This window comes from Lepus europaeus, chromosome 12, assembly GCF_033115175.1.
Source record: "Lepus europaeus isolate LE1 chromosome 12, mLepTim1.pri, whole genome shotgun sequence".
NCBI lineage: Eukaryota > Metazoa > Chordata > Mammalia > Lagomorpha > Leporidae > Lepus > Lepus europaeus.
Genome location: NC_084838.1, coordinates 25063592 through 25078419, shown reverse-complemented (window position 1 = coordinate 25078419; position 14828 = coordinate 25063592). Strand labels below are relative to the sequence as shown.

General features: G+C 41.0%; 1 protein-coding gene across 2 annotated transcripts in view; it reads right to left on the bottom strand.

Annotated features, from left to right (window-relative positions):
- Window positions 1–277: 277 nt before the first annotated feature.
- The window catches only part of CTNNAL1 (catenin alpha like 1), a 72944-nt gene continuing 58393 nt past the window's right edge, over window positions 278–14828 (bottom strand). The window contains exons 13-19 of one of the 2 annotated variants that reach the window (XM_062207794.1): window positions 12203–12253; window positions 11956–12110; window positions 6188–6236; window positions 2369–2425; window positions 2129–2242; window positions 1376–1459; window positions 278–1223 (exon numbers count right to left, since the gene is read on the bottom strand). In XM_062207794.1, the coding sequence (XP_062063778.1) occupies window positions 1164–1223; window positions 1376–1459; window positions 2129–2242; window positions 2369–2425; window positions 6188–6236; window positions 11956–12110; window positions 12203–12253 (570 nt within the window). In that variant the 3' untranslated portion in view covers window positions 278–1163. Of the gene's footprint in view, window positions 1266–1375; window positions 1460–2128; window positions 2243–2368; window positions 2426–6187; window positions 6237–11955; window positions 12111–12202; window positions 12254–14828 lie in introns of both variants that reach the window. The other variant, XM_062207795.1, reaches the window with a different exon arrangement.

Below are 14828 nucleotides of genomic sequence, written 5' to 3'. Positions count from 1 at the left end.
TTCTTCAGTAAAATACTGGTAGTCTTGTGGTTCTTCAAGATCTTCTCTGAATCATGATTGTGGTGGCTGACACAGAAAAATCATCAGATTCATCTATCTACTGCCACGTGGCAAGGACATGACCCATCGGATATCAAAATGAATTTCAAAGCAAGGGATACAAACACTATGAAATGAGCTCAAAACAAAGTCAGTCATAGTATATTATGCAGAGAAAACCTATCAGCCAGATCTTCCCATCAAAACTCACAGCACAAAAACAAGTTTTCAACACGAATTAAAATGACTAAATAAAGATATTTATTTATTTTGTAATCACATTCCAGGGCCACATTATAAAATGTAAAATTACTCAAAATCTAAACAGCTTCTTGGTTCCATCCTTCTGTCTTCTTTTCCATTATATCAATACTGAGAAGAATAGATCAAAGCTATTTTTTAAGCCAGGAAAATAGGCTTAGTATTACAGCTAGTATTCAGGGCAGACTGGCTAGCTATGCTAGACCTAGGACCAAAAGACGGCTATCTGCTATTCCCCAGGAATTGCTCCAGGTTTCTGTGGATTGGGTTCCTTTACTCAGCTTTCAGGAGCTCAGAAGTACATGCAGCACAGCAGTTAGCCCTTGCTCTGTGAAACATTTATTAGAGGACAAACTCTGGCCAGTAGCATGATCTGCGATAGAGGGAGCATCAGAGGGGACTTTGTCACACTTGGTGGACACAGGGACTGAAGAAGAGTCCATTTGTTATAGCAAAACCCTGTGTTCACCCAAACTGCTGTATATTTTCTGCTGAAATTAGTGTTCTAGATGATAGGCTTAAATAAGAAAACAGTTAAAGTAAAATATGCCAAAGGCAAGCGCATATTCAAAATAGCTTCTTTGGATGGAGTTGTCATTAAGACATCTGGGATATTTGGTTTGACTTTTACAGTTTTAATGCAATGTTACATTTTAAAATCACACTGCAATTAAAATTCTAACTGCTATCAGGGCAATTATTAGTCGTCAAAAGCTTCACAACCAGTTTCATGATCAGAAAATAAAGCAGGATTTCAGTATTGTTTTCTTGATAAATGTATTGAATTTCGCAAGGTATAATTTGCTTTTTAAAAATGTCGGCTTTGCCAGAGGATGTTGCAAAGACTGGACTCCAAAATCTTCTCAGGTTTTACCATCCACGGTGTCTTTATTTGTAACCGAGACCCATCTGACATTTTCTGTCTGAAGTTAGAAAGAGTTAAGACAATTAATTTCTGCTTTATTCTGAAAAAAAAAAAAAAAAAAGCTGCAAAATTAGTAGTAATTACTAATTTTTTTTTTGCAATTTCCTTTAACTTTTCAAATACGAGTTGAAGATAGGAAAACTGCCTTACCTTCTTCAGCAGTTTATAGCAAAGTGAAAGAAGTTGAACCAAGAGCGCCATCATGGATCTTGTCTTTGTAATACATTTGTCAACCTACAATGACAGAAAGCGTGCAACATATTCTACAAGTAGGAATTCACAAAACTTTATCATAGAGTTGATGTTAAAACAATGGCATTTCTCTATTGTGGAACTACAAAGGATCTGGAAGGTACAGAAATCACAGGAGCTGACTCAAGGCCCCAGAACACAAGTGCAGCGTTGCCACTCAGGTCTTACTCCTGTTTCCACCCAGGAAGAACAGGTGGGAAAGCAACTGTACTCCTTCAGGCTGCTCAGGAGCTACTCAAAATGCTCCAGATAGTGACAGCAAATTCCCTGCTTTGGCATTCCTTGCACTCTGCTCTGTGGGCAAACACCCACATATCCTCAGACAAATTCTGGGAGCCCAGCCTTGGAAGCACTCACACCCATGTCAGACAGGTGATGATGACAGGATTTAGAGGTAGCTGCCCAGTGCTATGGAATTAATCACGTCCAAAAAGCCAATTCATTCAGCGAATGTGTTGCTCTCTGGGGTCAGTTACAAAAGCAGATAATACAAGATTCTTGCCGTCAAGTCAGGAAATATGGAAATAAATTGTGCCTCTGCAGGTATTAACACTTTCTTTGAAGAAAAAACAGCCTGGAGCAAATATGATAAAGACAGAAGTATGCAAGTTTCTCAAAGTCTACCTGAATAACTCCCTCCCTCTGCTTTACCTTGAGAAGCACTTTATTCTGCAGAGATGCCTTGGTTATTGTCTGGAGCTGGTGGCATAGAGGGATTAGCTTGTTTATTTCCAGGAGAAGCGTAAGTTTGTCATCATCTTTCAGCTGAAATGTAATTTAGGAAGTTATAACACCCCCAATGAAATACCTTAAATATCTTGATACCTTAATACTATGCCAGTGGATATCTAGGATATTATAACCAGCACCAGGCAGAGAGACAAGAGTTACCTGTTTTGAAAAACCTTGGGTACTTGAAGTAAACTTTAAACCCTCTGCAGCAAAAACCTGGTGGAAAAGGAAAACATTACTGTTTTAGATGATACCCACAAGTAGTTGATAAGAACTATACTTACTAACGAAACCTACACATACTCATCATAAAAATCACCAACTATAAAAAGGTGGTGACGATTCACCACGCATCCTGAGAAGAGGATGATGGAGAAGAACTTGTGCAGGTACGATAGGGATCTTTAGAATATTATGTTAAAATGATATGTAGAGGGGTAGGCATTGTGGTGCAGTGGGTTAGGTCACCACTTGTAATGCCAGCATGCCATATGAGTGCTGGTTTGAGTCCTGGCTGCTCTACTTCCAATGTAGTTCCCTACTAATGTGCCTAGGAAAGCAGCGGAACAGGTCCAATTGCTTGGACCCCTGAACACACTTGGGAGACCCAGATGGAGTTCCTGCCTCCCTCTTTGTAACTCTGCTTTTCAAAAAAATAAAACAAATGTTTTTAAAAAAAATGATATGCAGAATATTTTAGAGTGAGAGACACCAGGGGAATAAAGAGATAAAGACTTAGATTTAGGTGATTGGCAATAATAATGTGGAGAACAGGGCAAATTTGGGAGTGATTTGTAAAGAAAAAGAATAGGGGGCCAGCACTGTAGCGCAGCAGGTTAACACCCTAGCCTGAAGCGTCGGCATCCCATATGGGCGCCGGTTCTAGTCCTGGCTGCTCCTCTTCTGATCCAGTTCTCTGCTATTGCCTGGGAAAGCAGTAGAAGATGGCCCAAGTCCTTGGGCCCCTGCACCCACGTGGGAGACCCAGAAGAATCTCCTGGCTCCTGGCTTCAGATCAGCACAGCTCAACTGTTGCAGCCATCTGGGGAGTGAACCAGTGGATGGAAGACCTCCCTCTCTGTCTCTACCTCTCTCTGTAACTCTGTCTTTCAAATAATTAAAGTAAATCTTTAAAAAAAAAAAAAAGGAAAAAGAACAGGTCTTGGTAATAAACTAGCTAAAGAAATATGAAGGAAGAGGCAATAGTTTCAGGGTTAACTTTTGCCCTCTATTCAACAGCCTTCATGCCTTGCTACCACTGGAGAGTGTGACCTCACAATCAAACCATCCTTTGCATCTTTCCCTCTCCTTTGAAAGAGAAACCAGTGAGCTTCACATGGAGATTCTAAGCAACTTCAATGATTCCTTTCCCTGTGTGTGCCTAATTACTCCATGTTACCACTTTTCTATTTCACGGATCTTCTGTTTCCTTCTAGCCAGCAAAGCTCTATGTCGGTCTCACAGAACACCATGGTTGTAAAATCACCTTAACACAGGTTAACTTCCACGTCTCTCCATTCTTGAACTATCCTGACACCAGTCTTACAGATCCTACTTGACCTTTGTACTTAATATGAGCAAAAGAAAATGAATGATTTCCATTCTCCAAATAATAGTGTTTTCCCTCAAGTGTGACAGCTATTGTGAGGCTGAAAATAGTTACCTGAGTTCCCTATGTCAGTCAATGGCACTACCATTTACCCTTTTGGTTAAGCCAAAAAACCTTTCAAAGTATAAGTCAGATCATGCCATTTCTACTCGAAACTCTCAATAGGTTTACCATTCTGTCTGAGAAAAACAAGTCCAAGTTCTTCCCATGACCTACTCAGATGTCATACTTCACCACCTCCCTTGGAGCTCACTCCACTCCCTCTTCCACTGCCTCTGTATTCTTCAGATATACAGCTCTCCTCCTCCACCTCAGAGCCATTACATTCGTTTTGTCTAAATATGCTATCCCCACTTTCCCATCCAACTCACTCTCTCACTTTATTAATATTATACTACTCTACCTAAATCTCAAGTGTTTGGGAGGTCTTTTTTTTTTTTTTTTTTTTTCCCAGGCAGAGTGGATAGTGAGAGAGAGACAGAGAGAAAGGTCTTCCTTTTGCCGTTGTTCACCCTCCAATGGCCGCCGCGGTAGGCGCGCTGCAGCCGGCACAATGCGCTGATCCGATGGCAGGAGCCAGGTGCTTATCCTGGTCTCCCATGGGGTGCAGGGCCCAAGCACTTGGGCCATCCTCCACTGCACTCCCTGGCCACAGCAGAGAGCTGGCCTGGAAGAGGGGCAACCGGGACAGGATCGGTGCCCCAACCGGGACTAGAACCCGGTGTGCCAGCGCCGCAAGGCGGAGGATTAGCCTAGTGAGCCACGGCACCAACCGGGAGGTCTTTTCTGATTGCCCCTCTATCACTTCTATATTCTTTTTCTTTTTTTTTTTTTTTGACAGGCAGAGTTAGACAGTTTGAGAGAGAGACAGAGAGAAAGGGCTTTCTTCCATTGGTTCACCCCCCAAATGGCTGCTATGGCCGGCACGCTGCGCTGATCTGAAGCCAGGAGCCGGTGCTTCCTCCTGGTTTCCCATGCGGGTGCAGGGCCCAAGCACTTGGGCCATCCTCCACTACTTTCCCGGGCCACAGCAGAGCTGGACTGGAAAAGGGGCAACCAGGACAGAATCCGGTGCCCCAACTGGGACTAGAACCCGGGTGCCCGCGCCTCAGGAGGAGGATTAGCCCAGTGAGCCACGGCACCAGCTTCACTTCTATATTCTTATCCTACAGGACTTTATCTCCAAGGATATACATATGCGTTATATATTTAACTTTTAATTGTCTATCTCCTGCCACTAGAACATAAGCTCTGTGGGAACAGGTACTTTTCTGTTTTCACTTTTCTCCAAGAGCTCTTGTCCCAGGATCTGACAAGCTCAGATACAAACCTGAACAAAGAATGTCATCGGATGATGATCGGATGTCATTGGTGTGGAGACAGACACTGGATTACCGAATCCACTCACACAGTAAGAAGGTGAGTAGTGGATCTTTTGTAGTAAAGTACCCCCTACAGTGTGGCATGACTTAGAGTGAATCCAGAATTCATTCCAATTGTTTTAAGGGAAATACCTCACTTATAGCCTACTTCAAAGAAAAATCCAGAAAAAAACATTTTCTACAGTTCTTCTGACCATGATGACAACCATGCCCTCAAGCTGAAATCCTTTTTCCTGAAGAGGTTCAGGTGGATGCACGTGGGAATGGGAAAAAAAAAAAAAATAGAGAAATGAGTGATAAAATGCCAAAAATTTCAAATTTCAAGTGCAAGAACACTCTTGGTTCTAGAGAGGAAAACCAGACAAAGTGAGGACCATCTGAAATAGTGAAGGCATTTTGCAACACAAATGCCAACCTAAAGCCTCTAACTAGAGGGAAGAGAGTAAGAGACTTATGGGGAATTTGCTTTAGGCATACAGAACACAAGGGTAGATGTTAGCAGGTTTGTCTCTTCCCTAAATGACCCCAAATTGTCATAAATATGGAAGCAAGAAAGGAAAGTAACATGTACTGAGTACTGTCTAATGGCCTCAAAACTAAGACAGCTGGTTTCTCATGTGTTATCTCAGTATCATTCACCCAATTCAAGAATGAAGAGCTCAAAAAGCCCTTCAAACTCTAGAAAGTAATAGGGATTTTCATTCACTCACAGGAAACCTAAAACACTATTGCATTTATTGACTATCAATAAAGCCCTTTCTACTCTAACCTTATTATATATGTTTCTTTCCAAAGAGATAACTAAGAAAGCTCCACAAAATGTTAGTATAAGCCCTCTATCTTTCTTATTCTCTACCTCTCTCTTTAGCAGACAGCTGTGTATACTTGCAAGCATATGTATGATATAATGAATCAGTTAGAAAATCAGCCATTATCTATTTTTCACCCAGAATTAAAGAAGTAGCATAAAATGGGAACAAAACATACCTCTAGTTGATGTATTAAATCCTGGGAAGTTTTCAGGGGCCCCTCTCCTCTAAAATAAAATGAATTATTAAGAATTATTGCTCGGTAGTTGGTCATATAATATTAATATTTTAGAGCATTTTGTGTATTAACAGGTCTCAAATTTGGAAGAATAATATGAGTAGACTAATAATATTGTGAATTTAGTCTTAAAGCAACACTGATATTTAAAACTATTATTTCTCAGACTATTTTTTTCCCAAATAAGCATTATACATGTTAATTTTATAACTTAAAAAACTTTAAAACTGACATATGTAATTTCTATGTATCCTTTTTAACCTTTTCCATTTTGCTTCATAAGTTCTAATATATGAGAGCCGATAATATGTCTTAACCAAAAGGAGTCTGTTACATAATGAAAACAGGATCAGACCAAAAATTAGGAAATTCTCACTTGTAATTCTAACTTCAAGTCTGGCAGGCACTCACATGCGTAGCTTTGATGAGACGTCTAGCTTTTATGTTTCAACCTTGAGTATATGAAATAATTCTAACAGTACTTGTGCTACCACTGTCAACAGAAGATTGGGTAATATTAGACTAAAAACTTCCAAGAATTAAAAACATTGAAAATGAAAAGTAAATGACAACAGAGAACAACAAAGCATTAGGAAGAGCAATGAACTATGCATAAATCTGAAGATCTGGAATCTGGTAGCTACAAATTCCATAACTTAGTAACTATGAGATGTGAACATTTCCTATTCTCTGATAAACTGTTCAGGGGATCAAATGAAATTATGAAACAACAACCAAATTAAAAACAACTATGTTTGTAAATCACATTAAGGCACCATTATGTCTGAGAATTTTTTAAACTATAAAAGCACCATTCTTGTTAGAGATGCCACCTGCCTTTACCTGGCCAGCTCTCCTCCCAGGCCAGCCAAGTAATGAAAGTCAACAGAGTGCCTTCCCCCAGGAGGTTCACACCTCCCTTAGGATATATCCCATGTGAAGAGATAGATAGGTCTGGGCCTCTTAACTTACAAGGCCTAAAGCCCACCAGATTATTATCAAGCCCCTTCTATCAGGTTCCATTTGCTTCTGAATCAGAAAACTTAATTGTAGCTTAGACAGCACCTTTCTTAGCTCCTCTAATAATGATTTTGTCCTTTGTTCTAGACCCTGTCTAGCACACTTGGGCCTCATTCCTTTGTAATCATAACCTCTACTCTACCACCAATGGCTCTACTCCCAACCTGTGTGTACTGATGGTCCTCTTCCCCACTTAATGCTGTATAATTGTTCAAATCTGGTAAATGCCACTCTTAGGATCATTGGTTACTATCCTCACTCTGTCTTTTATGACCTTGTCTAAATATGATCAGAGTCGGCAAACTTGGAAGGCTTCCATAGCCTTGGCAACTCATGACGACAGCCTAGGGTGGTTACTGGCGCCGTAAACTAGAGTGTCAATTTGTTGGGTCAACATCAGGAGTCACTGTGCATTTGCTCCTCATGCGGGATCTCTGTCCTTAATGTGCTGTACATTTTGATTTAATGCTATAACTAGTACTTAAACAGTATGTTTCACTTTGTGTTTCTATGTGGGTGCAAACTGTTGAAATCTTTATACTAAATTGATCTTCTGTATATAAAGAGAATTGAAAATGAATCTTGATGTGAATGGAAGGCGAGAGGGAGCGGGAGAGGGGAGGGTTGCGGGTGGGAGGGAAGTTATGGGAGGGGGAAGCCATTGTAATCCATAAGCTGTACACTGGAAATTTATATTCATTAAATAAAAGTTAAAAAAAAAACTATAAAAGCACCAGAAAATCTTGAATATGTAAATTATTAAAAAATATGAATTGTTAAATATATATCAAGACAACCATAAACAGCCTGAGGAAAGGCTCTAAAATGCCGGGAAAACTACTAAGGCCAATACTGCGAAGGCTAACAGTTGGCCTCAGGAAGAAGTACCAAGATGAGGTTGGTAAACCACAGGTTAAAAGGGAAAAACAGAAAAGACTGGGAAAACAGCAATAGAAACAGTATGGTTTAAAAAAAAATTAAGCACTTGTGACCTTACACTAGAAGGTAACTACATTACCAAGATTTGCCAAAATGTAAGCACGAGGTATTTAGTCACAATAGCAAATCCATTTTCTTTGTTCCAATTTCATCCTTGCTGAACACCACCCATATTCTAAGTAGCAAGGCCCACTCGCAGAGCTTTAGGCATCCTACCCTCACGGGGTAGCCCCTCATACTTCTCTGGATCCATGGGATGCACTCTAGCCCTGACCACAATCCTCTATTCTGACTCTGAACCAAACACACCCATATCATCCTAAAATATTGTGAAATAAGAACTAGTTAAGGGGCCGGCGCTGTGGCGCAGTGGGTTAAAGCCCGGGCCTGAAGCGTCAGTATCCCATATGGGTGCCGGTTCTAATCCCGGTTGCTCCTACTCTGATCCAGCATTCTCTGATATGCCATGGGAAAGCAGTGGAAGATGGCCCAAGTCCTTGGGCCCCTGCACCCACATGGGAGACCCAGAGGAAGCTCCTGGCTCCTGGCTTCAGATTTGCACAGCTCTGGCCATTGCGGCCACCTGGGGAGTGAACCAGCAGATGGAAGACCTCTCTCTCTGTCTCTACCTCTCTGTAACTTTGTCGTTCAAATAAATAAAATAAATCTTAAAAAAGAAAAAGAGAAGAGTGTCTTGACTTAAAAAAAGAGGACCTAAATGAAAGATCTCTGCGAGTGAGATCCCAGTAGAAAGAACAGGCCATCAAAGAAGGAGGTACCTTTCTCTGAAGGGAGGAGAGAACTTCCACTTTGACTATGACCTTGTCTAAATAAGATCGAAGTCGGCAAACTCAAAAGGCTTCCATAGCCTTGGCAACTCATGACTAGAGCCAAGGGAGATTACTGACGCCATAAACAAGAGTGTCAAATTGTTAAGTCAACAACAGGAGTCACTGTGTACTCATGTAGGATCTCTGTCCTTAATGTGTTGTCCAATGTGAATTAATGCTATAACTAGTACTGAAACAGTATTTTACACTTTATGTTCTGTGTGGGTGCAAACTGATATTTACTTAATATATACTAAATCGATCTTCTGTATATAAAGATAATTGAAAATGAATCTTGATGTGAATGGAATGGGAGAGGGAGCAGGAGATGGGAGGGGTGAGGGTGGGAGGGAAGTTATGGTGGGGGAAGCCATTGTAATCCATTAACTGTACTTTGGAAATTTATATTTACTAAATAAAAGTCTAAAAAAAAAAAACTAGTTAAAGGGGTAGTTGCCATTTTAAAAAAAATCTACTGATGAAACACTTGGGAAGATGTAATATACAGTATACATTATTTCTCTAGTTTTTGTTATCCACAAACTTTTTTTTAAAGCATGAGTTTCACCATTACTGAAATGACTAGCATCCAAAAGTTATAATTTTGTTATTCAGTTAGTCTATGCAAATATATTATAAATATAGGTAAACATAGCCATTCCATTTTACAATGTTTTGCAGACTTGAGCTATCAAATGTTTAAAAGGTAGGAACTAAGAATCCCTTAGGCCAAAATTCATGTTGGGAAGACTCAACAGCAGAACAAACTAGCTACAAGCTATTAAAGGAGGAAACTCCTGGGAAAGCAGTGGAAGAAGGCCCAAGTGCCTGGGCCCTTGCACCTATGTGGGAGACCTGGAAGAAGCTCCTAGTTCCTGGCCTTGGTCTGGTCCAGCTCTGGCTGTTACAGCCATTTGGGGAGTGAACCAGAGGTTGGAAGATCTCTTTCTCTGTCCGTCTCTCTCTCTAACTCTACCATTCAAATACAATAAACAGATCTTTTTTTAAAAAGAAAGAAAGAAAGAAAGATACCTGCTCTTTCATATGTTTACTGAGATATATTCTGCCCTTATGAATAGGGTTTCTTAATTCTAGGGATCATTTTTTTTTATTTGACAGGTAGAGTTATACACAGAGAGAGATCTTCCTTCCATTGATTCACTCCCCAAATGGCTGCCACAGCTGGCGCTGCGCCGATCCGAAGCCAGGAGCCAGGTGCTTCTTCCTGGTCTCCCATGTGGGTGCAGGGGCCCAAACACCTGGGCCATCCTCCACTGCTCTCCTGGGTCACAGCAGAGAGCTGGACTGGAAGAGGAGCAACTGGGACTAGAAGCCAGTGCCCACATGGGATGCCAGCGCTGCAGGTGGAGGATTAACCAAGTGAGCCACAGCGCCAGCCCCTCTAGAGATCATTTTTAAAAACTGACCTGCCTGTGAATATGAACTGCATTCTGTCAATCAGCTTTATCAATATAAATATTATTGACTCCCGTTGTTCTATTTTTTTTTTGCTTGTTTTTTTTGTTTGTTTGTTTGTTTAGAACTTGGATGAGAGAAAGGGTTATTCTTTTTGTCTCCCAAGCCCTGCTCCTTGTAGAGACTCAAACTACTTGACTTGAGCTTTAGTCTCTAGACCCAACTGCTCCCCCTTCGAGAATACTCATAAGACAGCTTACATATATGACCTGATTCTGATGATCTTCACTTCTAAAAGCAAAATGAAGGGAGGGGCCCCCGGGAAGATACCAAGTATTGAATCCTAGAAAATATCTAGTATCCTCCAGATTTCCAAAAGTGGAAAAAAACAGACTTCAGAAGCAGAGTGAAAATTTTGAAGTTATTCCTTGAGGAAATTCTAAAACAACTTGTTGAGCAGATAACTGATTTTAGCTAAGTGGAATTCCTATACCACATGTGATGATTATAATAATAATAAATGTCTGTGGAATGTGATCAACATTGACTTCAAGGCGATCGATAGACAGTCTTGTGATGACTGATTTTAGCTAAGTGCAATTCCTGTTCCACATGTGAAGATTATTATAATGAAAGACTGTGGAATATGATCAACAAGGTGACTGATCAACAGTCTTGTAATTTGAACAAGACAAAGACTGTAGGCCAGGCAATACTGAAGTTAGCAAAGTTCTGTTCAACATTATGAATGCTGATACATAGGGGTTTGGCAACCAAAAGATAGGTCTCACAGCTCCACTGTTTGATCTACATCTAATCAATCACTTATATAAAAATACAAAATATGTGTTTTCTAAGCATGTTGATGCTGACTGAGACAATGATATGCAGATTCACAAAAAGCAGGATATAAACACTTTATTTCAAAACTATGGCAAGGGACTGGCGCTGTGGCGCAGTGGGTTAACACCCTGGCCTGCATCACCAGCATCCCATATGGGTGCCGGTTCGAGACCTGGCTGCTCCACTTCCAATCCAGCTCCCTGCTATGGCCTGGGAAAACAGCAGAAGATGGCCCAAGTCCTTGGGCCCCTGCACCCATGTGGGATACCCGGAGGGAGCTCCAGGTTTTGGATCGGCACAGCTCCGGCTGTTGCAGCCAACTGGGGACTGAATCATCAGAAGGAAGACCTCTCTCTCTCTCTCTTTCTCTGCCTCTCCTTCTCTCTGTGTAACTGCCTAACTCTGCCTTTCAAATAAATAAATAAATCTTAAAAAAAAAAAAAAAACTATGGCAAGAATGGGGCAATACTCTAGGATTCCTTCTAAACCTAAACCCTAATTAAGTAGAGGGATCTTCTTGCTGCAGTCACTAAAGTAAACTGCCATAACTACATGTAGTCTCTTTACCACATATTTGATACCAACTGCAGCCTCTCAGAGAATTAACTTGGCACTTTCTCTTATACTGATTTCAACAGACCAGAATGTAACCCCACTTACCTGGTAAACAAATACAGAGAATAGGCGATCCTGGACATGTTCCGCCCGTGCCGAACGATCTCATTCTCCTGATCTGCCCACTTCTCAATCTCGCAGTCAGCATCGGAGGAGAGCAAACCCAGCTTCAGTCCCAGCCGTGCTACCCTGGCTTGTTCCTACAAAACCCACAAGGTAATCACAACATCTCTGTCATTACTGGCAGAAGGGAAAATCAGATGTAAGACTATGACAAGGGGAAAGGTCCTACCTCAGAGTCAGGCCTGTCCGACTTCGATGGTTTGACATTTGCATTATTCTTCTGTGACAACAAAAGAGATTAAGATATCTTACAAAGCAGTACATTTACGTGTGAGGAAATACAACAGAAATAGTAAGCACACCAAAAATACTTGAACTAAAGTCTAATGTAAACATATTCAGTGTGTAATTATACTACGTGGTTTAAATTAAACAAACCAATTACAAATACTCCACCGGAAGGTGAGTTCGGCTTTGAACAGGTTATCGGTTTCAGATGTGGGGCCAGAGACAGCAGGTGGGTGTCCTGTCCTGCTCTGTGTCCTCTGCGTCCACAGGGGCAATCCTCTTTGCACAAGGGCTTCAGGGGCTTTCAGACAACTTCTGCAACATCTTTGAATCCACTTCCAAAGTCCCACAAACCTCCCTGACCTCCCGATTGCAACAAGATTACTATAAGGCTTCAGTTAGACCTATGAAATAATGTATTAAAATCAACCACTGTATGTAGCATTCCGTATTTGCCTAGGGTTATGACTCCAGGGTTCAGTCCCTTTAAGGCTGCTTTCATTGGCATCCCACTGCTAATCCTATATCCCAGGTTGTAAAGAGATTAGACTAGGAATTTACGATTTAATGTGTGAGCTAATGTTCAGTGGTTTCTGTTTTTGAAAGAGCAGGTTTGCTTTTATATAAACTAATTGAAACTCAGAAACTATCTTCCCAAGAAAGAGGAAGAAAAATTTTGCATATCAATTAGGTCCTTAGATGCCTATTTACTTAAAGAATCAAGTACTCTAACAGACCATATCACCATCAACAGAAATGTGTCTTTGAAAACTATATTCAAAAGTTCCCTGGAGATGATGGCCCCCACTGGTGAGGTTAGAGTACCAGTATTGCGAGGGTTAGAAAACAAAAGAGGCCCAACAAGTGCAGAGAGCCATTTTTGCCAATCGAAACATAAATTCTACATAGAAACACACACTTTGCTTCCAAAAGAAGAGCTCTACAATTTTCTAGGAATATCACTAGCTATGCTATCCTCAACTGAGGGAATGGTTCATGATTCTAAAATCATGTTACTTAGACATGAAACCTATATTCAGCTCAATAACACTTTTGCTCCATTTGACCTTTTTGAAAGTCTCTTTATGTCTTTAATCCTCAGACAATTATTCTGTGGCAGCCGTAAGTCACAGCATGTACGAGAACAGTCCATCTATCCTTACTTGCTTAAACCCAGTGGGCTATTACCTATAATACCATCTTTTAGGGTTAAGTTGGCTGAAAATAACAATAACAGACAAGTTTCTATCCATACTTTTTCAAACTGTTCTGACAGCTTACAGCATAGAAATTATTTTCCAAAAAAGCCACAGAATCAGTCTGCAATGTCATAACTGCTTTCTTACCAACTACTTTCTCTCTAGTGGTATATTTCAGTATTAAATGCCAGTCCCACCTCAAAACATAAACTAGTCAATTGTATGCCCTTCCCAAAGTTTAGGGATTTGATTTATCATGTATTCTTTCTCTGAACCACTGACCATTCCTAATGTCATTTCTTTTTTTTTTTTTTTTTTTTTTTTTTTTACAGGCAGAGTGGATAGTGAGAGAGAGAGACAGAGAGAAAGGTCTTCCTTTTTGCCGTTGGTTCACCCTCCAATGGCCGCTACAGACTGCGTATCTCGCTGATCCGAAGCCAGGAGCCAGGTGCTTCTCCTGGTCTCCCTTGCGGGTGCAGGGCCCAAGCACTTGGGCCATCTTCCACTGCCTTCCCGGGCCATAGCAGAGAGCTGGCCTGGAAGAGGGGCAACCGGGATAGAGTCTGGCGCCCCAACCGGGACTAGAACCCAGTGTGCCGGCGCCGCAAGGTGGAGGATTAGCCTGTTAAGCCACGGCGCCGGCCCCTAATGTCATTTCTACGTCCGCAGCTTTAAAAGCTTTATTTTCTGTCTCTTCATTGTCAGTTCTGTCATAATAATCACCATCTGTTATCACTTGGACACTATTAATAATCATCAACAATTTTTCTCTGCTTTCTGCTCATTTTCTTCCTACATGAGTTTAAATCTCTAATATCCAATATGGTAGCCACACATTGCTACTGAATACATGAGTTGTGGCTACTCTGAACTGAGATGTGCTGTGAGTGTAAAGCACATATCACAGGCCAGTACTGTGGCGCCACCTACAGCATTGGCATCCCACATGGGTTCTAGTTCAAGTCCCAGCTGCCCCACTCCTGATCCAGCTCCCTGCTAATGTGCCTGGGAGAGTCCTTGGGCCCCTGCATCTACGTGGGAGACCCAGAAGAAGATCCTGGCTCCTGGCTTCAGCCTGGTCCAGCTCCAGCTGTCATGGCCATTTGAGGAATGAACCAACGGATGATAGACTCTCTCTCTCCCTCTGCTTCTCCCTCTCTATAACTCCACCTTTCAAGTAAAGTAAATAAATCTTAAAAAAAAAAAAAAACCAGACTTTGAAGACTTAGTATGACAAAATGACTATATAAGATTTCCAAATTCACATGTTGATTACATGTTGACATGATAATATCTGTGATATATTGGATTAAATAAACTTTTAAATTAATTTCACATTTATTTTTCAAGATGACTACTATAAAATGT